We start from the raw sequence: 27,291 nt of genomic DNA, 5'->3' as shown, positions 1-27,291 counted from the left end.
GTGGTTGCTTGGGGCACGCACACTGCTCGCCGCTCGTAGTTTTCTCGTCCACTGTCTTGGTTGTTCTCAGCTTCGTTGACAAACGGCCACTAAAAACACCGAAGCACAAATACAGAGGCGCGCACACGTGCAAGGGCTTACTTCCGTGCGACTTCCAAGGGGAAGGGACACTCGCCACTCCGGTAGGAAAATTTGTTTTGTGTGTTTTTATGGGGTTCAGAGCCCCAAAACGACTCAGGTTATGAGGAACGGAGTAGTACAGAGCTCCGGATAATGTCGACCACCTGGGTCTCTTTACCGGGCACTGACCTCGCACAGTACACGGGCGCTGTTGTCATTTCAGGCCCAGCCAGAGGTGACAGGCGAGCCAGGCAGGCGCCATCGGGCTGCGTTGACCAAAGGCGCTGGTTTTCGGAGAAGACGCAAGGGACGCTGGTGTGGGGGCGCCTCTGGAGACTGCGTCGCCGTGAACAAAAGATGCTAATCTCCTTTGCCGAAGATTCTGATAGCGGCGCTTCTACCGCACTGCGCTCTCCCGTGGATCGGAGGCACAGCGAGCGGCGGCGGCGCCAACTGATCGCCCGCTTGCCCATGAGCAGCCCGACAAAGCGGGGGTGGACACGGCTGATTTGTCTTTCCCTCCTGAAGAATTCATCGGTGGCCGGCATAACGAAGGCGAAAACAAGATGCACTGTGCACTGTCTGCCTCCGTGTCGCTATCTGTCTAGAGATCAAAGAAACAGGCACCCATTTCAAGACGGCTTGAAACACATGCTCGCCGGTGCCGCTGTATGTCTGCAACAGGTCGGCCTTCAACAGAGCTAACGATGGCGTGGTTTGAAAACGGCACAAGACGCGTGCCCGGACGCGGCATTTCGCAGATGTGACCCAAAGCGTGGAAGCGGGGCTGCTTTTACCCTTTTGGCTGAGCCCACCACGGCCCCTGGCGTGCGGCCATCACTCACGGTTCGAGGGAGTGATTTTCCAGGGGGGTGCAGCCGCCCCCCCCCTTGCCCCCCCCCCCCCCCCCCCCCCCCCCCCTCCGGACGCCCATGCCGCCCAGCGATCCTGCTGGCCCTCCAATAAGCTTAAGGTATTACGCTGGCCATCTGTGCCTCCCACTGCTCAACTGACGTATGTGGGGTCTTTAGGTTTGCGGGTTTGCTCCCGCACCGCCACGAGATGCGGAAGAAAATCCGCCGCTGTGTTAGGGGGCGGTGCTTCCTCTCAGGAAATTGGTTCAGTCTTCGAAATAAGCGCCAACCATGCACAAAACATGGTGCGTCAACCTTTCTACGCGAGGCGCATGCGCACGCCCGGGTTGTTGCGGGTATAATCTGGGTATAATGAGTGAGGTCATGGGAATTAAATTTGGGAAAGTCAGGAAAGTCGTCTGCTACAGCTGCTTTCGGTTCCAACTTTCTCCCCCTGCTCGCTTGATTCGTGGTAGTCACTGTTCTAATCGCTTGTTCTACTAATTTATTTGTACTGCAACATCGCTGATTGTACTGCATCACCGTAAAACCAAACGCGACATCGACTATGCTCTGTTTCAGACCATGTTTTCGAACGAAATGCAACCAAAGTAATGACAATGGTAAGCGCGATCGTGTTGAGACGGGCTGTGCGCAGTGGCATATGTAAGGGTCGCTTATAGCCTACTGTCAGCCTTTATACACTGCGAGAAAAATACATCCATCGTCTGCTAAAATTTGCTCGTTTCAGCACTTCGTAGTACGGTGAACAACGCGTTAAACTAGGTCAAACGCATGTGAAACCGACTGCAGCGCATACGCAGTACAGCCAGTTCGGTATTTTCAGTTTCACTTCGCGCACACGCAGCACGCGATTCCTTACGATAGCCGAATATAAAATAACAACACTTTATGCTATTTTTAAAACAATGTGCATTTATTTATTTATTCAAAAGTTTTATTTTTATGCTTGTTTATTATTTTTTTTATTGCGGCAATTTTTACTTACTTGCTAGTATGCAACGTGTCTGCGCGGTGGCGTTGCGGGTGCTGTCCCGTGTAAACAGCATGGCTGATGTAAGTCATATGATTTTTAGCTGTGCATGCTTGTTTTTAATTAGGCTATCAATTTGGCTAAGTGCGGTGCTGAAGCTTAGCAGTAGAGGAAACTGTAAGCATTCTGTGCTTCGTTGGCAGGTTCTAAATACTTGAGAAACACGTATTCCTTGGCCACCTTCAATTTCTCTACCGTCCCATCGCTGTCGCTATACATCCGCCCTTCAAATGTCGCTAGTGTATTTTTATCCGGATCCTTACCACTTCTCTGTGTCCTTGCAGGAACTGAAGAAGCACCTTACCCAAGTTATTTCCAGGTAGAGAAATTTTTGCTCAATTGTCTTTCATTTTTGCGCTGTATATTTCAGCACCATTTGGCGAGAACTAATTGGTTTCGTAACGAGTAAGCTCATTTCTAATTGACGAAACATTTTGGGACCGCAGTTGCTTTGGCGTTGTTGTGTGAACAACATTGTCGGTCGCTTCTTTTGCAGTGAGCAACCGCGTTTTTATTTTACACGTGGCATTATCATTTTGTTGCGAGGTGCTTTTTTGCGTGCACAGTTATTTTCCAGACACTCCGCTCTGATACCTCCAAAATTTTTTTTCCGTCACAATTCTTGTTTAAGTAATTGACCTTGCGATATCTCGAAGTCAAGTATCTGCAGTACGAGCTCAAATCGTGTTGCTCACGTGAAAACTATCAATTCCTTTGTGTGTCTTCTGACATGGTGCTGTCGGATGTGGGCGTTTTTGTCTTCTTATATTAAGGGTCCAAGGTCTCCAGGCTATTGTCTTCGCAGACCGAGATGGTGTGCCACTAATCAAAGGTAATGCCTGAGCGTCTGCTTCCCTAAGACTTCATGGGGCCTAGTATTACTGTTTGACGGTGTTGTTTTACTCTGTCTACATTTTCTTTATTTCAAGGCGAGCTTGCTTATGTGGGAAACTCATTTTGGGCGTACCTGATTTATATTTGCATGTCTTGCACAAATGTTTTGTGTGAACTTCACAACCAAAAACATTTGTGCCTGTAATGAGCGTCTGCTGGATGGGGACAGCAGTACTGCATATGAATGTCATTGCAAAGAGAAGAGACCTGAGTGGAAAATGAACCATATACAAACGTATATGCTCAGGAGTGCAATGCAGCATAAAGCTGATGTACAGTCAGGCCAGAATGAAATGCGAACAACGCCTGTCAGCAAAGCAAAATATCTTACCTGTGTATTTTGAGCTGCAGTGCACAACTCGTCTGATTCATGTTTAAGAGCAAGAAGTCTAACAGAAGTATATGTTCATACATCGATTGTAAAGGAGTGTCTGCAAAGTTTAAAAGTATGGCATATGTGTGTTCATGTTTCATTTTGTCCTGACTGTACACCCTGTTGAGCCTTTTGGGTTATTATCGAGCCACTGACCTGGAGATTAAAAATACTTGGTGGACTTTCTTTCATAGGTTCAGTTTTTCACAATTTCACTATTTGCTGAGGTTTCTGAATGATTCTTAAACACTGTTGTGTGATCCTTGCATGCACTTTGTATCTTTTTCTTTGCTGTGCTAAAGAGCTCTGCGAAAGGCAAAATTTTTCAGAAAACTTGTGATAGTATTGTGGTTCATTGCTGATGCTCCGCATTAATGCATATAAGCTCTTGCTGCATCCTCCCTGGCCGTAAGCAATGCTGTCATTAAGTGCCATAGTAGATCCGGGGTCATTTTTTGACAAATGCACAAAAGTGCACAAAAGAGAAAGCATGCATACTCTTTTCTGTTAGCAGCCATTGAAGCTTTTATTTTTAAAGGAATAGTTGAAGAGACTGGCAGGTTTTTTTTTGTTTACTTTGCAGAGAAAAGCTTTGGCTTGACAGTGATATAAGCTAAAGAAACCACATTTTAAAAGCACTTGTATAGTTGACCTTTGTCACCAATGGAGCTGCGTTAATGTGGGAGTACTTTTCATAGAACTTCAGCTGTGCTAGTCACTTTCTTTATACAATTAAATCCTATCAGGAGCTTCTGAGAGACCTGCCTTTAAAATGTGTGTGGCAGGTTTTCTGTTTGAGTTTTTGTGTGGTTTGAATACAGTAGTTTAGCAACAGATCAAGTATATTAATCATGGCAGAGTGCATTCTGAGTGCAGTTTTGCTGTTTGTATGCATGTGAGACACAGCAAAATTTCGTGTTTCTCAAAAGGGTCAACTGGGTAATGAGCCTGTGATGTTTTACACTGGTGCCATTGCTCTCAATTTGTTAGTGATTTTTCTTGCTATAAACTACTGGACAACCAGAGGCCAATGCAAGAGTTAACAATGAACCAGGTTGGACAGCAGCAGTAGCCAAAGGGTGCAGAGTGAAATTGTTTTGTGAAAGCAGTGTTCTTAATTAATTCATAGTTAAACGAGCATTGTTTCTGTTATGTTACTGCAAGGCTAGTGTATTATTTTCTTGTAGCAGCAATTGGGATGTAGAAAAGCGATGTGACAAAGAGAGAAAGGTGAAAGGCCATAACAAGACTATAGACCTTATGCAAAAACTGGCGCCCCCTTGCGTTGACCGCTCGCGTTTCCGCCATGTTGGGGGCTTACGGATACCGCATTATATGGCAGTGCGGGAATAGCGAAGCGCACGCTGGCATTTATCGTCGTCCAAGATGCCCAAATATTACTCTGTACCTTGCTGTACACAAAGAGGACTCACGGATAACCAAGGAAACAAGGTAAGAGTGCTAGCTTCGTGCACTTTTTTTTTATTTCTCGCCTGGAGCACGATGCGAGGCAGCAGGAAGCTTCTTGCGGGTGTCGAGTGCTTTTCGAGAGTTAACAATCAGATCGTAGACGAAGTCTGAACACAAATAACATTTACAGAATTAAAAAGGCTAATGAGTCGGATGTTTGCTCATCTTGTATTTGCCGAGGAGCGCTTCTGCCTGCTAGCAGTTACGGCGCACTGCGTCGGTCAGCTAGTAGTTTCTCACGCGGGATTAGTTTTGTGTCTGCCGCTCGGCTTCATGTGCCCGTTTTTTTATCCTGAACCTTCGGTTTGCTTTTATGCAAGACTTATGCAATCTTAAATTTCGGAAGTGTCACAGGCGAACGGATCCGCAACGGACCTTCGTGTAGCCCGTGTCAGTGACTTGCGTACGTAGTAGGCAGCGTAAATCGATCATTTACCGTTCGTGGTCGGCTGTTCGATCGTCGCATATTTTGTGAAGATCGTATTTTCCAAGGTATGACCCACAGTGCATCGTCGCCAGTCATGGTTGGGCGATCACTTTGCCGAATACGAATCGTGGGGAGCAGAAATGCGAGCAACACAGATGTTCAGGTCGTCTTTATTATTATTATTTTTACGCGGCGAAGCTACACCTGGGCTATGAGGCGCGCAGTAGTGGAGGGCATCGGATTAATGTTGACTACTTGGGGATCTGTAACCTGTGCCGAAACTTCGATATACTGGCGTTTTCGTTTTTCGCCTCCATCAGAAAAACGTCTGCCGCAGCCGAGATCGAACCCACGTCCTTCGGCTCAGCAGCACAACGCCGTAGCCACTAGGTGGCTATGCTGTCACCAGGCATTTTAGGCTTTATGTAAATTTGAAAACAGCTCATAACGTATCGTCCCTAATGCTCGACTAATTGTTGTTCTTCAGATAATTAACCTCACTGTAGCATGGTACACAAAGTTATCTTGCAATTGTCCATTAAGCAGCAGTTTTCAGAAGAACATAACCACAAAATCTCTTCTTAGTTCCAATGTAAACAAGATGTTTAGCAAAGCATGCATTGAGCCAAGTGCAGACAAAAATTATTTCCAGGTATGCAGCATATTTTACTGTGCGTTTTTCTTTTGCAGGTGTCTTTCCACTGCATCCCAGATGAGCTGAACATGCGCAAAGTATGGCTAATCGCCATAAAGAGAGATTCCCTGTTCAACATTGCGACTGCCCGCATCTGCTCAAAGCATTTCACAGAAAATGACTTCCTGAGGAACATAGCTAGTGGGTGCAGGAGGCTAACTGTCACGGCTGTGTCATCCATGTCTGCATTCTCCATGCCGAAGAAAACACGAAAGCCACCAAAAGCTCTTAAAATAAAAAACTTAAAATAAAATAAAAAATAAAAACTTAAAGTAAAGCGATCGCACACGGTCCGCACCAAGCAACTACGTTGACTCCGTGACCACAAGCCCCCAACATGGCGTCGCTTGCTTGTTTCGGTTTTCTTCCGGTAGATGGCAGCACTTTTGCATAAGGTCTATAGGAGGAGAAAAGATCTACGTTAACAACACTCGCAGCTTAGTGACTGCAGCCAGAATGTTGGTAGTTATGTAGCTGCAGTTTCTTTTTTGGATTCACTGAAGGCACGTTCAGTGCTTGCTTGGGTGGTATCATATAGTGTTGGCTCAACGTTGTTAGTGTTTGTCTATTATAATAATGCAATTAAGTGCCCTTGTAACTCTACTCAAATGATTTTGTCTGGCCATTTATGCTTTGGTATTGGCAGGATGTGTTGAATTGGTCGTCATTGCTTAGTGAAGTGGTATGGTACAGTCGCAGGTAAAAAAAGATTAGCACACATGACGGAACACCAGAGCGCCGGAATGACAATGCGGGGCGCTGCGGGTGGCGAAGAGACTGATAACGAGAGTGCCGGGTCGTTCCCATTCTACAGTATTAGGGGGGTTCAGCGAACTGTCACGGACCAGCAAAATTGCTGGCTAAAAGCAGCACTATCATCTGTTGTTCCCGGGTGTTCCTTTGACAAACCATCGCGGACATAAAAAAAACAGTAATAAAAAGAAGCCATCTTTGCTCATGATAACCGAGCCAAAATAAATGCCGCGAGCACAGTCACGTAGGGTCGGCACTTCAACGCTCGGGAGGTGCACGCTTGATAAAGCTTACTTCCTGCCGTCCCCCCCTAGGCTGCAAAGAATGGAAATGGCCCGTTAGGCAGGTCTGCATAGCGCAGCGCCGCGTGGTGAGATATACGTATTCTGATCGGCAGTGATCTGTGCTAATATTTTTTGCTCGTGACTGTACATGCAGCTGCCACAGATGGAGTGCCCGATCATGCCCTAAGGCCTGGCTTTCTGGCCACGGTGGGCATGGCCATGTCCCAAGGTAACAAGCTCGGCCTAGGAAAGTGCAACAAGATGATCTCCTCGTACGGTAACTACCAGGTTTGTGTTGTGAGCCACTGGCCTTTTTTTTTTCCTTTAGGCTGCTGAGATTGCAGCTAAGGCAGGAAATATGTGCATTTCACAGTTATTCAGTGCTTCTGCTGTTAACTGTTGCTGAGATATGTGTGCCATTGCTGCATATTGTTGAGCATATGGCAACCTGCGAAAACTGAGGACAAGCACCCTTGTGGACCATGCAAGCGCGAAAGAAAAAGAACGGCGGTAGTGGTCTACCCTGCTGGTCGATGCCAACGGAGCTCTTGGAGCGTTGTTGTTGTATGCACCCATGCCTGACCTGATGCCTCAGGGCAAATCTCCAGATTTGACCAGTGTTACTGAAGGAGTGTGTGGTCTGTCCACCCCGTGGAAAATTTTTTTTGAGCGCCTTCCTAGTGACAGCTTCCTGCCTTTTGTTCGGGTGTCAAGTCAAACTCCCAAAACAAAGTGCCCCCAGGAGAAGCGCTCGCGCCAGGAGACACACCCAAAGCACCGGTAGACAAAAGGCACACCCAGCTGAAAGCAGGTAGTGGCTTTCTAGGCCTTGCTTTTAGTTCATTTTGCAGCACAAACACGGTGCATGCATGTTTACAACATAATGGCACAAAAGCGGCCGAAAGAAGCTCTGTTCTAATGCAGTGACGTTGTGGAAATATGGGGGGTCAGTCTTCCGTCCCCCGCACTTCCACACCGTGGATGCAGCGTTCCAGCTCGCTAACCGCGGAGGGGTCTGTGCTCGAAGGAACAAAGGGAGGGACGACAAAGCGTGAACACAAATATGCTATTTATTACATTTGCAATTAATACACAGAGCGGGCCGGCTAGCTACACAACATCAACGAGGCGGTTTTTTTTTGTTAAAATGAATTTAAACGCACAAGAACACGCACACAACAAGAGGAAACACACTGGACGGGCGCTAAAAAAAAAAAAAAGCTATGCACCATCTAGCCTAAACAGAAGGTTTGTTAAATTAACGAGGCATTCCTCGGAAATAAAAGGCTAACGTAAGAAGGGTTTCCGACTTACCGGCTGGGGCAGGGGCGCTACTTCGGAGGTATCGGCGCCGAACGTTTGTACACGCCGACAATGGCGGCCGGGTTTTCCCGTGCGCGCCGGATTCTTTGGGGCAAAGCCATTCCCGAGCATTTGCTGGGGGAGGTGACGAGAGCACGCGTTTGCTGTGCTCGCTTCGCTGCCTGGAACCAGAAGTCCACCGGCAAGGCACAAACAGATCTCCGTGCGCCTGCCGCGGAAGGTGGCAAGAGCGTGCAGCTGCAACCGCTCATGCTGGCCGGATCCCAAAGAGAGTCTCCACGGCTCTGCAGAGCTCCGCGTAGCCTCTGATGCGGCGCTCCCGTCGCTTGCCCCATGAGGAGAAACTTCCCTCCTCGTTCAGCCGGGGCTGTCCTGATGCATGGTGTAGGTGGTCACCCGCATCGAAACGAAGGGGGGGGAAACAGGTTTTCCACAATGTTGTTGGGAAGCACGCATTTCACGGCTCCTTCCACTGCCTCACACGACGGCGGACAATCGCTTTTCGTGAGCATCGCACATGAGGTGGCGCCACTTGTTCTGGAGCAGTGGCTCTTCCATACCAGCGCACGAGGCCCATAGAATTTAGGTCGTCATTTTGCAAAAGCCATCCAGTTTCTCCCTAACAGAATTCTCTTGGTTGGTCAAGAGGGTCATGATGCCGTCAGCAGGGCAGAATGGTGGGCCTGTTGGTATGGCATGTCAAGGGAGAAAACCAGCCAAAAAAGACAAAAACACAAGGGCCACCGAATTCGAAAATCTGAGAACTAGAATCTTCCAGTACCTTCCATTGTATTATCATGTAGGATTGTACTTACCAGACCCACTTTTCCACCTTAAAGGTGCACTGAAGAGGATTCTGAACTTGTCTTTTTGCCACGGGAACTCGATCTACACGTTCCTAGCATTCTTAGAAACTGCAACTTATTGCCCTGTATGGCCGATTTCCCTAATTAAATCGAATTAACGTCCGGCTCCCGCCCTTTTTTTTTAATTCTGCCTCGTACGATGGGCGGAGTCGACCAACGCGTGAAGTTCCTTTCAGCCAGCTCCGTGGAGGCTTTGCTTTCGCTTTATTTTGTTTTTTAGGTTTCGATGAATAAATAGTTTCATTCGCAGATAATATAGCCGCAAAATAAGCCCGCAGAAATAAAAATACGCGCGGACTATTTGCTACTACGGACTACTACGTATTACTCCGCCGATGGCAGAGCGGCAAGCCGCCACGGGACTGGGTGAAAGGCACTCCACGCGTTGGTCGACTCCGCCCACCGTACGAGGCAGAATTTAAAAAAAAAGGGCGGGAGCCGGCCGTTAATTCGATTTAATTTGGGAAATCGGTCATACAGGGCAATAAGTCGCAGTTTCTAAGAATGCTAGGAACGCGTAGATCGAGTTCCCGCGGCAAAAAGACAAGCTCAAATTCCTCTTCAGTGCACCTTTAATGCACCCACTAATCCATCATAATCCTCACACTAATCCATCTGTAATCCATTTTCTGGGGTTGGCCTATTTCCAAAATTTGGTGGGTCCTTCAGAATATTTGGGGGTGGGCCATCTTCCAAATGATATCGCATTTTCTTCTAAGAATGTGGTTAAGAAGGCCCCAGGTTTTATCTCTTATTACCCGCCGCGGTGGCTCGGTGGTTACGGCGCTCGGCTGCTGGCCCGAAAGACGCGGGTTCGATCCCGGCCGCGGCGGCTGAATTTCGATGAAGGCGAAATTCTAGAGGCCCGTGTGCTGTGCGTTGTCAGTGCACGTTAAAGAACCCCAGGTGGTCGAAATTTCCGGAGCCCTTCACTACGGCGTCTCTCAAAGCCTGAGTTGCTTTGGGACGTTAAACCCCAATAACCAAACCTTATCTCTTATTAACTGTTCATTTGTCAATTTCTATGATCTTTTAGGTCTAGGACCTGATTCACACAGTTATGAACACACATAAGCAGACAGGGAGGTAGGCAGTAGGGTATGCTTGTATGTTTTCTTTTTGTTAAGGAGCAGTTGGTGTATAAAAGCAAGTGGTCATGTGATCTTTCAATAAAACGCTTAGTTGTTAGTAGTGCTGTGTTGCGACCACAATGGTGTGTTGTGTTTTTCTGCACTGACCATTCCAGCTAAGTGTGCACCAATTGGCCCCAGTAGGAATGGTCTAGTAAGAGTGTCCTATCTCCTCCCTCTGCCACTAGATGTCTAGCACTCATTTTTTTTTTGTGTCGCAGATTCTTGCTGCCTTATTGTTCTGATTAATATTAAACGCTGCAATTTGAACACGCTGTTTTGAACTTATGTTCAGTGTGTAGTGGCTGTTATCAGAATCAGGTACTCATGAAAAACTGTTGCACCAAACTGCTCTTGTGTCATCGTGTTTTTATTTTATGCTGACTTTTTTTTTCTATTTGTTGCACAGGTGGTTAGCTTCAACAGGCATCCTGTGACCATCACAATTGTTGCGAGCAGTTCAGCAAACACTGGTACGTGATCACACCACTTGTCGTAGCTTTACTGCAGTGCCAGTACAGTACAGGTGCAGTCAAAAGTAAATGGAAGGCAATATTCACGAAAAAATTTAATCATTGGCCCCCCCCCAATTCATGCATCCTTGAATACATATGTGCAGCCTGATTGTGATTTTGCGAATTGCTCTGTGCACCAACAAGCATGGACCACTATGCTGTAGATTTAAAGAAATTAAATTTTTTTGACAAAGTTGCCTTCCATTTACTTTTGACTGCACCTGTACATGGTGCCTTGGGAGCCACTGGTGCTGGCATTGCAGGTACTGCTGTCATTTTACTATATGTTATCTGCTACACTCCAAGGAGGACTAGTACTAGCAGTTTTGTTGATTTGCTTCCGTACCTGGTACTGGTGTGCATATAATACAGTGCTCTCAAGTTTGACATTCTGCTTTTAATGCCTTAGAGAGAGCCATGCGGCTAACGTGTGCTGTTTGCTTCCTGAGAATTTTTCTGCTTTCAAGTTAGTCGCATGGTCCAGGAGTTATACCACAACTTCATTGCTCATTTATAAAGCCTTGTTGATAGTTACAAGAGAAGTGCAGAAAAACGTATTAGTTAACTAACATTAGTTAACTAACATTAAACTAACGCTGGGATGGGAGCTGTTACGGAAACGCCGTACCAACTCCCGGTTAGAAATGCTGTATAAAATCTTTCACCGAAAAATAAAAATAGATAAAGAAAATTATTTACTTCCACCGCATTTCAGGTCAAACAGACTTGACCATGGGTGGAAGATTAGAGAAATTAAATGCAAAACTAACACTTATCAAAACGCATTTTTCCCATCTACCATTCATGACTGGAATTGCCTACCCCATGAAATTGTTGAGTGCCGTTCAGAGTCTATGTTCCGCGCGTTGCTGTCGGATGTATGAGTGCGCAGTTGGCTTTCTTTCTTTTTTTTCTTTTTCGTCATGTCTTTTTGTTGTTTCATATTTCATTCATTTTGTACTTGCTGTGTCATGCCTTGTTGTATTGCTTTTTTTTTCTTCCTCTTTTTTTTCCGGCCTAATCTCCTGTTATGTATCCTCATCCCCCCTGCAATAATGTTTTCGGGCGCTGCAGGTATTTCCAATAAATAAATAAATAAATAAATAAATCCCAGGAAATGTATGATCTAAACCGCTTCATTTTGAAAAATGTTAACTGCTGAATGAACTCCAAAGGCATTCATTGACAATTTCACTTCTTAAAAATGTCGATTAGCATTTCTTGGCACAAGGGCTAAACAGCTCTTTTTGTAGTGCCCGCAGAATTTGGTCCACATTTGCGTTGTCTGAAGCACGGAAGGAACTTCACAACACACTCGGTCCCTAGGAGGAAATGGCTAGAGTAGCCAAGTTCATTTTTCGAATGCTTTGCCCCCCTTGCATCTAAGCAGCATGGGGAAGCTGCTGCAGTGGCTGGCTGTCGCGGTGTTCTTGATTTTCATGCTGCCTTCCCCAGACTCAGCCCGTTCGTTTTTAAGTGCATCTTTGTAGTTCTCAAATGCTTAGCCCCCTAACACTTCGGCTCTGCAAAGGAGCCTGAGCGTTTCTCCTCTTCATGTCATGTCCCTGCAGGAATGGCCCCCTTCCTAGGTTAGCGCATTTTTTTTTGGGTGTGTGCTTTTCGCCCTTTTGCATCTAGGTACTGCAGCGAAGCCACTACGGTAGGGGATTACCGGTGCATTTCGGCTCGTTTTGTCGTGCCACTTCAAGTTCAGTCCACTTGTTTGTTTGGAAACAAATGTTTGGAAACGTGTGTTTGGAAACGTGTGTTTGGAAACGTGTGTTTGGAAACGTGTGTTTGGAAACGTGTGTTTGGAAACGTGTGTTTGGAAACGTGTGTTTGGAAACGTGTGTTTACAAACGTGTGTTTACAAACGTGTGTTTACAAACGTGTGTTTACAAACGTGTGTTTACAAACGTGTGTTTGCAAACGTGTGTTTGCAAACGTGTGTTTGCAAACGTGTGTTTGCAAACGCGTGTTTGGTCACTAAATGTGCTGACCTGTTTGACCTGCCACCGCCATGTGCTGCAGTCGTTTGTGGGGAAGCCTATCTCTCCGACGTTCGGTGCTCAGTTTTTTGTGGCCTCAGCAATCGCCGAGAGTGGCTTGAAAATGGTTCTTAAACTATGAAAAAGGTCTCTCTATGAAAAAGGGCATTATGTGCAAAGCATGTGATCCTCATGCTCTTCAAATAAAAATTAAGAATAAAACTTAGGTGGCCGATTTCCTGAAAGTGTCTCAGCTTCAATTATATGACATAAAACTAAGAGGTCTTCAATTGTATGGCAACGAACATAATAGTGTAGCACACCTTCATAGTACGCTCAGACATTTACAGCATTGTTTTCCAGTGTTAGAAATTTGTAAACGGAACTATTAGCCTATATTATTAGTATTGTCTCTTAGAGCTTGAGAAACTAAAAACTGCATGCTACACAGTCTTCTTAATCAGTTTTATTTCTCCAGAGTGCTTCAAATTGTAAATGGTAGTGTTCCAAAAATTGCTCTCAAATGCAATTTATCATAATGTCGCTGCTTGTTGCAACGTTCCTGTACTTGGTTCTTATGGTCAAACATAATTGCGCTTTTGAAATGACGGGACAAAACAGACGACACAAACTCTCGTGCGCACAAGAGTTTGTGTCGTCCCTGTTTTGTCCCATCTTTTCAAAAGCGCAATTATGTTTGACCATGTTAACTACCAACTAGCCCAATTTGAAACCCTCTTGGTTCTTAGTTTACATCCCTCTGTGCCTGTATGTGACATTCTAAGGTGACCTTGTCCACTGCCCATGACAAGCAGTTAGCTGGGTCTTCTGTTTGATAAGAAGCTAAGCACATTTTGTGCAACACAAAAATATACTGCAGGGAGTACAGCCTTTGTCAAAAGGATGCAGCCCAAGGGTTTAGTTACTAAGCAGTGTGTGGTTGGGGCCTCTAGCACGCTTGGAAGTCCTAAGCTTCGAAGAAGTGAGGACAAGAGCTCCGCTAGGCTTCAAAAGATTTGAAATGCTGACGGTGCGAAATGGGCCTCACTGCACTGCCCCAAAGTCAAACCCTTTGGACTGTATATTTTTGACAAAGGCTGTACATGTGTAAAAGCATCTTGCCTGAAGACTCAGAACTGCATCTTTGGGCAGCAGCTGATTGCCGTAGCTACAGTTCAACAGACATGGACAAAGCAAAGAATATGCAATGCTGTGCTTACTGACAACAAAAATCTTTATTGGCAGGGTAGCCAGTATATATGCCATATTGGTGACCAACAATAGCTGTGTTATCCAAGCTGACAAGCTGAGAGAAGAGAGTTGCTTTGTATCGCCGTGCCCTGCTATTGCAGCGTCCTTGTGTCTAGTTTGTTTGTGCATCTTGCTATGTCTTTGTGTACACCTTGTCTTATTTTGTGTGGCCTGTTTCTTACATTTGTTTAACTGCTGATATTTTTCCTTTTGTTTTTCATTTTTCTAGGCATGATACTCAACCTTGAAGAGGAGCTGAACACTGTTTCACAAACCCTAAAGAGTGTTGTTGAAGCTTCTTAACCAATGTAAGCAGGTAAGATCATAAGGTTGCAGTGGTCGGAAAAAAAGTGTGCCTACCGTAATATCCCCCCCCCCCCCCCCCCCTCTCCGCTTCTTGAAGTTCATAGAAAAAGTGAGGCGCACCATGTCTCGGGGACCAAATGAAAAAAAAATATTGGAAAAAGCTAGAAAATATGCATTTTTTTTTGTTTGCATCTAGCTTGGCTTGACTAGAGATACTCAAATTTAATCACAAAATGCAGATAAGGAAGCGATTTGTAAGCAAACAGAACTGGAGAGCTCGTCGTCGGTCATGGTGGCGTGCATGCGTGCATGTCTGCTTGCTTTATGTACTCAGTGGTGGCTGACTGGGTGTCTGGGAAGCGTGGATGACACACCACTCGACCTAAATCGAGCATGACGAACACATGGCTTTCGTGGAAGAACTGGAAGAAAACATTCGTGTTTGGTGTGCGAGAAAACCTTTAGTATGTACTCGGTGTCCTCGTCAAAACCATCAGAGGAAACATCGCTTTCCGAATGAAAAGGTATTCTGAGGGTTTCGTTGTCCAAACCCCTCTTGGTGTTCCGGCTCCAGTGCTGAAGCTGTAGCTTCATTTGCAGCCGCCAGTCGCTTGTTCAACTCGCCATCTTCCGAGCTGCCGCGGGCAGTGGAGAGACCGTACTGCTTGAAAGACCGATGGACAATTCTTTGGAAATAGCAGCCTAAGCCTCTGCCACAAAGTTAATCACGTCTTGTCTGGAGGGCTTCCTGAGGTTCCTGTTAGGCGTGGTTGCTGACTGCTCATGAAGTTGGCCCATATGTATTGCCGATGGGCCTTAAAAGCCCTTGATCTAGGACACATGTGCAGGCTGCACGACTGACATGCATCCGCCTGGTATGAACACGATGTCGATGTCCACCTCGTTTAGGGCCTTCCGGATTACTTCTGTCTTGTGAATGGATGCCTGGTCCAGCACAAGAAGGTGCCGGACGTCGTCCTTGTTTAGCCCCCAGACTTTGGTGACCCATTGGGTCAGCACAGAAGACGTCATCCAGCCATTTTTTGAGCACGTCACTGGAACGTTTTCTGCAATCAGTGTAATTGTCGATTAAGGATTGTAGCATCATAAGCTTTGCCATCTCTCTCTACACTACAAAATTTAGGTAAATAACTTAAAAGTAAGAAAGAAGTGCAATACCTGGATGCTGGACTTGTTTACCGGGTTGTTGGTTTTAGTGGCAGGGGCATCCATCCCCACCATCGTTTGGCACATGTTTTCTGTGCTGAAGTTGCTGTACTCATTCTGACGCTGAAATGTATGCACAGCACTCCGGAAGGTGGCGATCTCCTCTGTGTAGTCTGCCAGAAGCTTTTGGCTGTCGCTGGTGGCAGCACGCAGTGAAACGTTGCACCGCTTCTTCCATCAGGAGAGGGGCCCATCTCCCTGGCAAGCTGCCTCGCATGCTTTCGGAGGCTCCAGTTGCTCACCGCTCACGCCGCTGCTCTTTCTGTTGTAAGGAAATCCATCAGTTCCATGTTGACTTCTTCACTGAAGATTGCACAGCTGCTGTTAATGGTGCGTCTATACTTACCGTATAAACGTGTGTAAGGGCCGCACTTTTTTTTCGAGATTCGGGGGCCAATTTTCGGGGTGCGGCCCATACACGCGACGTACGAAAAAAAAAAAAAATTTTAAGCAAAAACACCAATCAGGGAATGAGCGGCATTTATTCTACGTTCAATCGTCACTCGCGGAGTATTTCGACTCTGAGCTGGTGCTGTGCTCTGGTGCACGCTCATCCCAAAGAAGCCGTGCAGCATGTCCGCTGTCAACGCATAGCCGTTGCTCCGCATTTTCATCACATAGCAGAGCAGCTCTTCTTACAGTTCGGGAAACTTGCACGGCTCGCCTCGGAAAGCGCGCTTTTTGCAGCTTGTGTTTCTCAATGCACCCTTTTGATAGCACTATCATCGGACGCACTTCCTGGCCATGTCGCATTCCCTGTCCAAAGCGCGCTTTTTGCAGCTTGTGTTTCTCAATGCCCCCTTTTGATAGCACGATCATCGGACGCACTTCCCGGCCACGTCGCATTCCCTGTCCAAAGCGCGCTTTTTGCAGCTTGTGTTTCTCAATGCCCCCTTTTGATAGCACGATCATCGGACGCACTTCCCGGCCACGTTGCATTCCCTGTCCGCCGCACGCTTGCCGCGTTCGAGAGCTAACTCCCAGCCGTGTAGCTGATAACGTGCTTGCCCATCGTGCTAAAACTACTTGGCGGCAGCACGCGAAAGCCACAACTACGGAGAACGCGCCAACACGCCATAAAAGGCTGGAGCTGGCAATACTGATGCCGATGTAGATAGCAGTAAGACGCGGGGGGGGGGGGGGGGATTGACGATGATGATGATGGCTGTGGCCTCGCGCGCCATCCATGGACGGTTTTTGGAAGCTCTTGTGCGCGTGCTTGGCCTCTACGATCAAGCGCACCATTGTTCGCAGCCGGAGCCGATCGCGGAGGCCACAGCGCGTGCATTTAGAAGGCTATACCCGCCTGGGTCATGGAAAGTTCGGGTGCGGCCCTTACACGGAGTTATTTTTTTTTTAAACATTTCCTTCGGGAAAACGGGGTGCGGCCCATACACGGGTGTGGCCCTTACACACGTTTATACGGTACTCCTATGCCACTCTTGCAGCAGCGCTTCGAACTTAACGTCTCACTCCCGCACAGGCTTGCGGTCCACGTTGAAATGACGTGCGGTTGCACTCATGTTTGTTCCATGGTTCTGGTGCCATTCGATGACCTCCACTTTCTTCTTCACTGTGTAGCTGTCCCTCATCTCCTATAAAAAGGCAGCAGCACCACTGGCAGCGACAGAGACAGTGGGAATACGGACTGCAAAACTGTAGACCCCTTCGAAAGTGCACACCACTGCAACTAGTCCTGACATCATTATGCAGGGGTCGACCGGCAATCGAATTGCGGTAATGTCTGTATCAGAGCTGCATATCACGGTACAAAGAGATAGCGACCTCCTGTTCTGTATCGGATGCAAACAGACTTCCTTGCGTTTGCGAACAAAAGAATGCTTACTTTCGTTATCTCAATTGTTTTTCTTCTGTACGTCCTTCTTTCAGCCTTGTGGTCATGAAAATTTGGGAGGATGCAGGAACAAAACAGTTTGTCTCCTCTTTATTTTATTTGTACTTTTTTTTTTGTGGTCACGATGTTTGGGAGGGTATTTTTCGCAAATTTCGAGGCTCTTGGTTTACGTTTTTTAGGGGCAAGTGATGACTCGGTGGTTTTCACAGTATCAATATTTTGCCTAAACGGAGGATGGCGGATGACTCGGGATATTATGGTAGTCATTTTGATGTGGTTCTGAACTCTTATTTTTGGGGCAACGCTCCGCTCCGAAGGAGCTGTAGTCGCATGTGTTGTACTGGTCTTCACAACGTTGACATCATGGTTTTAGCAGATAGCGGAAATGAAATTCCCAGTTCACTCTACAGCTCAGGTGGATGATGTCCCATTACTGCTGTGCAGCAAGTCCAAACCATATATCCTGTTTTCCTTTCACACACTATATTTATTGGGGCTTTCAACAAGAAAGAAGCCACTGTGACAGTATGCATACGTTGGGCTACTATCAGATTTGATCTCTTCTTTATTGATTTTTTCTTTTTGCCAATCGGAACATAACACACCTGCTTCTAAAAGCTGCCAATGAACATTGGCAGTTTCAATGTCAAGCTTTGGTTTTGTTCACAAAACAAAGTTTTCATGCGAAGGCGCAGCAGCACAGCATCATGGTCACTGTTCTAGCAGCTGTTATCGCTAAATACTCAATACGTTTGAATATGTTTGTCACAGTCGGCTTGCGCATAAAGTATTCAAATCGCATAGGCACGGGAATGGTGATTGGCACGGGCCGGAGAGAAAAAAAAAGTAAAAAAGCTTGGGAAACGCTTCCTCTGTCAGAAAAAAAAATTAAAATTAACAGTCGATCAATGCAATTAATGCAGAGGAGACTGCTTTAGTATGTGGGCTCCTGATTGTGTAGCGCTTTGTGTTGACAAACTGAGTTCATTTGCACTAGCCTGAGTCGCTTTGGAACGTTAAACCCCATAAGCCATAAACCATGATGACAATTTCTTTGTTACCCTGCTCCGGTGCTTTAAATCTCCCGTCATTCCGTGCGACTTTTTTTGAGGGGTACTTTTTGGGTTCCGAGTGCCCGCATGCTCATTCATTTCGAAGAGGTCTCCCAAAATAGGCCACACATTCAAACTTGGGCTTGCACGTGCAAGTGCCAAGTGTTCTTGTGTTTGGATAATTTGTGCACTGATGAAAGTTAATGAGAGGCCGGCAGTTTAACATGTGGGGTGTAAGGCTGTGGCGATGGCTGAATGGTCTAAAGCAGCAGCAAGCGAAGCTGATTTGTTCGTGCCGCCGTGAGTTCGAATCCCACTCGAGGCTGTAAGTGTGACAAGTTTGGCTAGCCACCGCAATGCATGCAGGTAGGGCGACTAAGACTGTTATCAATATAATGGAGATTGTGCAGAGGGAAAAGGGGGTGGATTCTTGGATGGTTTGTGTGTCTGTGGTCAACAATGCAATCAAGCGCCTGCAGAATGACTGCATTTCACCTTTCAGAATTGAATGACACGAGGCGTGTCCGCACCGCACTGTTGTTACAACTTGAGACAAGTAGCACCTTTGTGTCCTCTTTTGCTTGTTACCAAATAGCTAGATGCATCGTACACCGTTGTAAAAGCTATGGCATGCATTGACAGCATAATCTGTTCAGCTCCTGTGTGCTGACAGGGCCAACACAGCTGCAACAGACGCACCCATTGAGTATGTGCAGTGCTGTAACCACGAAACAGCATTTGTTTTAGAAGGCACTGCCTGGTACACTAGTGCAAGAAAAAGTGATAAATGGCTTGTGCTTTGTTTGTGCATTTTTTGTGCAAAGGAAAAGTGTTGTTTTAATTAGTTTAGGCATCAATTTTAGCTGAGGTAGACTGAAGACAAAAACCTTAGTGCAGTAACCCTTTAAGACGAGGAAATTCACAAGTGAACTAAACTTGGGTAAAAATGATTTTGCAGTTTCTTGAAAGCTGGAAAAGAGGAGGATCAGGCTTATTCTGTCAAGGTAAGTAGGTGAGGGTGATTTTTTTTAAAGGTTCAGAGTTTTCCGTCTTGTTCGCTCTTTTCTTAACTCACCAAGGTAATGTGTAAAAAAAAATGAATTTGAAGTGCTTATCATTTGTTTATTTTCATCTGCAATGTGACGTAGTTCCCAGGACAGAAAATTTGATCAATCAGGCAAGAAAATTGGAGTTAGGCCAGCTGTAACTGAGGCTTATTGGGCAGTAACAGATCATTTGCATTTTTACTTTGCCTGCTGTAGAGGTTGGGGGGGGGTTAAGGAAAATAGTAGCATATTCAGGCACCAGCCATGGTGGCAAAGTGGCTACAGTGTTTGGCTGCTGAACCCAAGGACATTGGATTGAACCCAGCTGTGGCAGCTGCATTTCGATGGAGAGGAAATGTGAAAATGTCCATACACGGCACAATTTCAGTGCATTTAAAAGGGCTCTGAAAGGGACTTTAGATAAAGTTGTGGTACAGCTGGGTTGTTAAAGGATGCCACTTCACGAATATCCTCCAGCAAGAATTTTTTTAATGCGCTTCATAGTACCGTGAAATTCCGAACACGCGCCCCTGCCCATGCAAGGGCCCCCCCCTAACTTCACTGTTACTTTCACATTTCTGCGCCATTCCGGGTAAGGGCTCTTCTCCCCCCCTGCCTGCTCCGCGTCCTTATCACGCATCACACCTAGGCAACACTGGCCTACCCCATGCAGTCCAAGAATCCAATCCAATCTAATCCTGCTTTTCAAGCCATTCGCATGCCCATTCGTCACGTGCCATTTGTCTTGTTTTGCCGCCGCGGTGGCTCAGTGGCTATGGCGCTTGGCTGCTGTCCCGAAAGACGCGGGTTCGATCCCGGCCGCGGCGGCTAGAATTTCTTTGGAGGAGAAATTCTAGAGGCCCGTGTCCTGTGCGACGTCAGTGCACGTTAAAGAACCCCAGGTGGTCGAAATTTCCGGAGCCCTCCACTACGGCGTCTCTCATAGCCTTAGTCGCTTTGGGACGTTAAACCCCATAAACCAAACCAATTTGTCTTGTTTTGGTGCTGTCAATTCGGTAATGCATTCGTGCACAGTGGGGAAGAGACTTGTGGTCATAAAATGGCATCGGGAAAGTGGAAGAAACGTTCACCAAACGTCTCAAGACTTCAAGTTCGACTGGAAACGGATATAGGAATGGGGCAAGAATTTCGAGAAGTTGCTACAGCAAAACTATGGGAAGGCAAAACTTCGAACAAAGTTGAGTAACGGCGCGCCGGTGTTTAGTGAATACGTGGACGATGCGCTCTTTTCGCGTTCTTCGAGCGGGAAAGAACGTCAGGACGGTTTAAATCCATGTGCACTACGTTTTCTTTTTTTTTCTGGCGGGAAAATGTCGCCGCCATCTTGAATTTCAGCGCTGTTCCAGGGTAGCGCCCTTCCCCCCCTTCTTACTTTGCCAGTAATTTATACTTGCGGGGGTGGGGTCACTTCCTCGGAATTTTACAGTAGCTGTGTTATCAGCAGACAAAATTAAAATTTCAGCGTCTTCACGCCTTCCCCTCTTCTCTCGTCACTTTTTGCACGCTGAAAGGTCAGCACTCATTCATCGGCCCCATCACCGACGCATGTGGGCATTGCTTCCTGATCGCCGGAGCCATCGTAGCTGTGTGACGTCAGAAAGAATTAACAGCCATCTGTTAACTGGCATATGCAGGAGTGCGAAATGGAGGAGGGCGCGAGCATGAGTCACTGGAAAGGGCTTGCCAATTTTCGCGCATGATTGCGTATTCTCTGCTGCATGTAGAAGTGTTATTTTGTTCAGGTGTCCATGACAATACAATGCAGTGATTGAGCTAGCTTGTGTAGAGTCTGCATCACCCTTGTGTAGAATGCTCAGTCAGCGTGCACCACTCGACAAAAACTGAAATACAGTACAGCAGGCTATAATTTTCGGCTTGTTTTTTTGCCCATGTGGCTTCTAGGTCTGTGGTGCTATTTTCACGTGAGCATTTTCTTTGCAGCCCAAAAGCTGCAGTGAGGTGGCATCTTGTTTGCAGGGCAGTGCACCTCTCGAGCGCTATACACAAGGCTGACGCAGAGTGTACTTGCCTCAGACGTTTCAGAGCCCTTTTAAAGAACACCAGGTGCTTAAAATGAATCTAAATCCCTCCCTTGTGCTGTCTGTCTCTGAATGGCTCTTGTTTTACTTTGGGATGTCAAATTGCACTTTTGAATACTTTCAGGCACTGATTATACAGAGAATGTGTGCCAAGAATACTAGTAAAAAGTTTAATACAATATATTCATAGTTGGAAATAAGAACTATTTTCATTTTTTATGGAATGTCCAAATTTTTTTCAGGTGTGGTTCTCCAGACATAAAGCCACAACATTGCCAGGTCTCACACGCACAGAAAAAATTTTAAGTTTGTTTGTAATAAAGCATATTTATTCAGCATGCCACTTGTGTCATGTTATGTATTATAAAGTTCATTGAAGATTTTAACAAAAGCGTACACCCAAGGTGACCCGCTGTGGTGGCTCAATGCCTTTGGCGTTCGGTTGCTGATCCCAAGGTCGCAGGTTCGAACCCGGTCACGGCAGCCCTATTTCGATGGAGGTGGAATACGAAATTAGTGTACTGTGTGATGTCAGCACTCGTTACCGTAAAATATGGACTCATGCTAGGAAAAGTGTACGAGTGATCTTAACTCCATCACTGGTCGCCGTGCTTAATAAATTTTTAAGCTAGCATCATTAATACTGAATATATTAAAAATGACTCCTCTCCTGTCTCAGCTCATACACATGCAGACGTGCCAGAAAAATATAAAAAATCAGTATAGCTAAGCTTGCTGGCTTAGCACATTATTCAGTGAAAGCTAGTTAGAATCACCGGTGTTTCCAGCAGGTAAGGTAGATCTGGCGCAGGCATGCAACGAAGAGGGTAGCGCTGGCAGAAGCATATTTAGACATTTCATGCATGCGACGAGCCAACCTGACGCACTTGTAGATACTTTGTTTTTCTATTTCGCACAGGTTTAGCAACTGAGCATTGGCCCGTTTGTTTCGAGCACATTTAGGTACTTTGGTTGGCCTCTGGGTCACATTCCACGACAAACGTCCCGGATATTGCGCTCTACCATATTTCCTATTTGTTCAAAAAGATTCCTGGAAACTTGTCAGAACTTGCTTAATGTTAGTCTAAGATATTTTTGCTGACAAAAAATGTATTTGTTACACAAAATCTCTTCGAGCTACGAATTGAGCATCCCACAGCACAAAAGGAACCCATTCCTCACCAACCAGCTGCGTAGCAGAACTCTAAAATCAACATTGAAAGAAAATGCAGCCGCAGGCCTACGAACGCGGTTTCCGCGCGGCGTAAATGTGGCGACCACTTCGTTCCCTGACAATCTAGTTCATTATACATACCATAGACTATACCATTGCCTCCACTATACCTGATCCTGGATCCATGCGCTGTTGCCGAGCGGTGCTCCTCTGAGGCTGTTGATTGGCTTTCCGCGTGGCGCACGTAACTCGAAGTGGGATGTGCGGCGAGAGCAAGGAAAGCCCGAACTCTTGGAACATGGATCGGCTCTATGACCCCCTACTGAGCCCCTGCTTCCTTCCTAGATTATCCTTATTCCATGAACTGATAGCCTCAGGGTCGGGAGGGCCCCTTAAAAAGGGAGAACCAGGCCAGGGCTGACCACCCTGCTCCCGGGAGGAGTCTAGGCACGACCCGCCAGACGATCTGAAGGAGAGCCGGCACAGCCAGCGAGTCGTAGAAATGTGCGTTGCCGAGGTAACCGCGTACGATGTGCGTGTAGCCCGCCCGTTATATACCTTGCAAATAGTCTGTGTGATTTACCCTACGCCTCTAAATTATCGTAGATATAACTTTGCCGAAGCAGGACACGCCACCCACTGCTTCCTCGTTCGAATAGACAATCCCACTGTTGGTGGCAACAAAACAGACGTAACGCCGTGTTCGCATATAGGGACAAGTGTTCTTCCATTTTGGCCGTCGTGCAGCTATTTGCATGGTGCTCGGATGGAAAACCTCGGGCGTGACGGACATTGCAAGCTGCGAATGTTGATGTTAAAAGCATTCCTGCGTTAAAAATAGGAACTTCTCAAGATTTAAGTGTAGTCGAAAATTAAAAAAAAAAAAAAATCGGGGACGATCAATTAGATTCATGTGGGGGAAATGCGATAGCGTGCTTCTTTCATTCGCCAATATGGTCCTGTTCTGGTTTTATTCGAATTCTGAGTTCATTGTCTTTCACTGCAGAATCTATTCTAATTCTCAATCTGTTCCAATTCCGACTTCGCAGTTACGCAGAATGTGTCGCATTCATAATCGCGGCAAGTCCGCGTACCAATACCAGCGCAGCGGTTAAGCGATGCACTACTGCACTGGCAGGTGGCTGTTTCAAACACAGCCACCGTGGTGAGGCGTGAGACCCCAGGTTGATCTTCCCGAGCAATGCGAGGAGGAATAACCGCATTTTTGCGCAGATTGCGTTCAGATTCTATTTGCATGGGAGGCTGTTTATTTTTTTGCAGGTAGTCCTGCTGTTGTGTGTCCTTTTCTTCTAAGTCATTTTCATTTTTGCTGAGTCATTCTTCGTTCGGCCTCGACGTCTCCCTCCGGTCCTTTACAAGTGGAGAGGGTTGCGGTTGAGAGGAGGTAGGTGGAAAGAGGCAAATATCCCTGGTGGCTTCAAACAGGCGCGCCGCCGACCCCGCCGGACACCTGATGCTATCACATTAAAACATATGACTAGAACAGACATAAAAACTAAAAAAGAAAACATGAGGGCCAAATTCCACCCCCAGATTTACCCATGGTCAAGCTAAATGCTATGAGGTGCGCCAGCACATTTGCCCTTGTTTATAATTGTGTATATTTTTATAGCTTTTTATCAGCCTGAAAATTCTAGTTGCACCTAAATGTTCTTGCAGCCATTCTTCGGCTTTCCTCTTGCGGTAAGCCGCCTAGAGCTGCTCGTTGCGATTCGAGTTGTACCTTTTGTTGGGCGGTCTCTGGAGCCACTTGTCTCTCTGCTGCATGTTCCGGCGTCTTCATTCGCATCTCCTTTCTCGCTCTTCATCTGTTTCCGCGTTTCGTTTAGCAAGGCTAACTGTCTTCGCCGTTGTGCTCCGGCTTGCCGCCTCGCTGTATCCACTGGATCGGTTGACGCACGTTGGCGCTCTCCCCGTTTGCATTGTTCAGATCGCCGTGCACGTCGTTCGGCTTCCGAATCTTTCTAAGGACCGGCTTCATCCATGATTTGTTGTTGTCGTTGGCCTAATTACAAAAGATGGTACATACCCCCACTGCACACGTTCCTCCGGCGACTTCCTTCGCCTGTTCTTTCTGGCATTCGCATGTGCACGCAACCGCATTTCTCATTCACGCCCTCTCTCTACTCGGCTGCAGCAGCTGGCGCGACGTTCTTCCGAGCTTACCCGAGCTTCCTCCCATTGGCTGCAGTTGGCAAAGGACGGGATTGATTGGAGAGACATGCAAGAGGCCTCTGCCCTGCAGTGGGCGTAGTCAGGCTGATGATGGTGATGATGGCATTCCGAGCTTACCGGAGTTACTGCGAGGCTTCATCCGCACATCGCTTTTTCGCTATAGTGCCCTATCTAGTGATAGTTCACTAAAACGCCTCAAAGCGGGAAGGCATACATTCATGCCACAGCCACATGGGTGGCAGCTGAGAGAAAGTCAAGACATTCATTTGCGATCGGTTAAAAATAAACTAGAAGCAAAATTTTCGTACAGTTTTCAGTTTCATGACTGCATTGGATACGAGCCGGAAAATTTCAGTGAAAACTAAGAAGACGAACGTAGAGCTAATTTCAAGCATTCTACTATTTTACTTAGCTTTTTTTTCCCGCTTTTTTTTTTCCTTGGCATTCACCACCGTCCAATCCCCCCGCGTGGGTATGTGCCATTTTCATATGGTGAAGAAGAAGAAGAAGAACGAATCTGGCCGTGGGTATGCGCCATTAAGCCTGAGGACATCATCACCGTGATCACGCTTCACAGGCTGCGATTTAGGAACCCTTCAAGCTAGGCTAAGATGCACAAACGCGCAGCGCCACTGAGTGGTTCAGAAGGCGCGGCACGAGCACATTCTGAGGTCTTCCGGGATGTTATCTTCGACCAACTCAGTCGTGAGCGGCCGTGCCGGTTATGGTCTTCGGCGGCCGAACCTACCGCCGTGGACGTGATCGGCCAGCGAATCCAGGGATTCGTCGTCGAGGCAGGGGAGCGGCGCGACTTGAATATCCACGCCCGCATCCTGCTACTCGGTGGGCCACCGTACAAGTGTGGTTTCTTCAGTCAGCTGGTCAAGTGTACGACATTCTTGGCGGCCGGACCACGCGGCGAGCGCCAGGTAATTACCTTCGCAGGCCGAATGCCCTTGGTACCAAGCCTCTACAATAACGCAAATTCGAGCCACGGCGTGCCGAAGCACTGGACCGGGAGATGGTCTCTGGCCTTTCTGCGCGGTATTGTGGACACCACCGAGCATCGAAAGCAGGGAGTGGAACCAGAGGAGCGCGGCGTGACCAAGATCCAAGCCCGCAAAGTGGAACTCGCAGGTGCGCCATTTTGGGGCGGCTTCTTCCACTTCCTGCTCAAGTTTAAAACCTGCGAGAGCCTGACAGTAGCTGCTGCAGACCGGATGCGAGTGGTACCGAACCGCCACGAGAACGGCAAGGCGCACCTGGGCCTGCTGAGCTCTTGGATTCGGCGGTGCCGTCTTCGTTATGCGGGCGCCATTTAGGTTGTCTTCAAGCACTGGATTCGTGGACTTCGTCGTGCCAGAGGAGTACGGTGGCAGCAATATCCGCGCCCGTATGGTGGCGATGGACAGCGAGCCGTACGAGGGCGGCTTCTTCTACTTCCTGCTCAAGTGTACGCCACTCTTTGCGTTCAAAGAGATCAAATATATCTACGGTGACAGGGCGATTGCGCTTTCTCCGGAATATTTACGAGGAATCTGGATGGGGAATTCGTTATATGCCCCAAAATAAAGATGTTAAGTACAAAACAGGAACATTGCTGTCCACGTGTTTTGTTGTTAGACTAGGCTGTCGCCTCCTGCCTTGCGTGGTCTCTTGTCCCTATTTGTGGCAACTGGCCCACTTTGTTGGATTTCCATTTAACAAGGCTCTTTCCATCTTTTCATCGCTCTTATGAAATATTTTAGATTAACTTGAACCACACAAAGCGGGCGACATCTGCATTCATGCATTCATTGATCTTGTGGCGGAGCACAGTGTCGTTCTGGCTGCTGTTTTGGATCTCTACAGCTACCATGGGTCTACTTATAACGTTTCAGCCCCATGTTCTCTAATGCTGAGGATCCTCTGTGCGCTGCCTTTGCACATAGAACAGCTTTTGATTCTATCCCCCTTTACATTTGTTATGTTGCATAGGTCGGCGGATTCATTCATGAGTCGACTCACTCGGGCTCGTTTCAGATCATGATCTGCGTCGTGAGTGAACCCAGACTCACATTCAGTTCATGATCTGAGTCGTGAGTGAGTCCGGACTCACGTTCAGATCATGATTCGAGTAGTGAGTGGGGGTTTACATTCAGATCATGATCTGAGTCGTGGTGAGAGTGGGCTCACATTCAGATCGAATGTGAGGCCTCCTGGTCAGTCCGGTAGTCTGGGCCTATAAAATCGAACAAGCCCATGATGTGAGGTTGAACAATCCCATGATCCCAAGCGAATCTATGATGCCGATTGGGCACGAGTTTGTAACGTTCATAAACTCGAGTTTCCTGAGCACTCGTAATACGAATACACTTTTGTTCGAGATAATGATGTAGA

At 46.9% G+C, this 27,291-nt stretch overlaps 1 protein-coding gene and 1 pseudogene across 5 annotated transcripts; both read left to right on the top strand.

Annotated features, from left to right (window-relative positions):
• Positions 1–1,976: 1,976 nt before the first annotated feature.
• LOC149352132 (ragulator complex protein LAMTOR3-like) lies at positions 1,977–21,882 on the top strand. 5 transcript variants are annotated; one of them, XR_016290686.1, is made up of 8 exons: positions 1,977–2,051; positions 2,313–2,347; positions 2,802–2,860; positions 7,078–7,211; positions 10,652–10,715; positions 14,226–14,304; positions 19,395–19,440; positions 21,785–21,882. XR_016290686.1 is itself a non-coding variant. In XM_089581297.1 (7 exons), the coding sequence occupies exons 1-6, from the start codon at positions 1,992–1,994 to the stop codon at positions 14,297–14,299; spliced, it is 426 nt and encodes a 141-aa protein (XP_089437423.1). In that variant the 5' UTR covers positions 1,977–1,991; the 3' UTR covers positions 14,300–14,304; positions 21,785–21,882. The 5 variants fall into 5 exon arrangements, 3 of the variants coding, with proteins under 3 accessions (XP_089437423.1, XP_089437421.1, XP_089437422.1); XR_016290685.1 differs by having other exon boundaries at positions 14,226–14,312; XM_089581297.1 differs by lacking the exon at positions 19,395–19,440.
• A 3,519-nt stretch (positions 21,883–25,401) lies between these two features.
• On the top strand, positions 25,402–26,247 carry LOC149352131 (uncharacterized; annotated as a pseudogene).
• Positions 26,248–27,291: the final 1,044 nt, after the last annotated feature.

The sequence above is a fragment of the Amblyomma mixtum genome, chromosome 3 (genome assembly GCF_055824585.1).
Source record: "Amblyomma mixtum isolate Tamu chromosome 3, ASM5582458v1, whole genome shotgun sequence".
Lineage (NCBI taxonomy): Eukaryota > Metazoa > Arthropoda > Arachnida > Ixodida > Ixodidae > Amblyomma > Amblyomma mixtum.
This window is presented reverse-complemented; position numbering and strand designations above follow the sequence as displayed.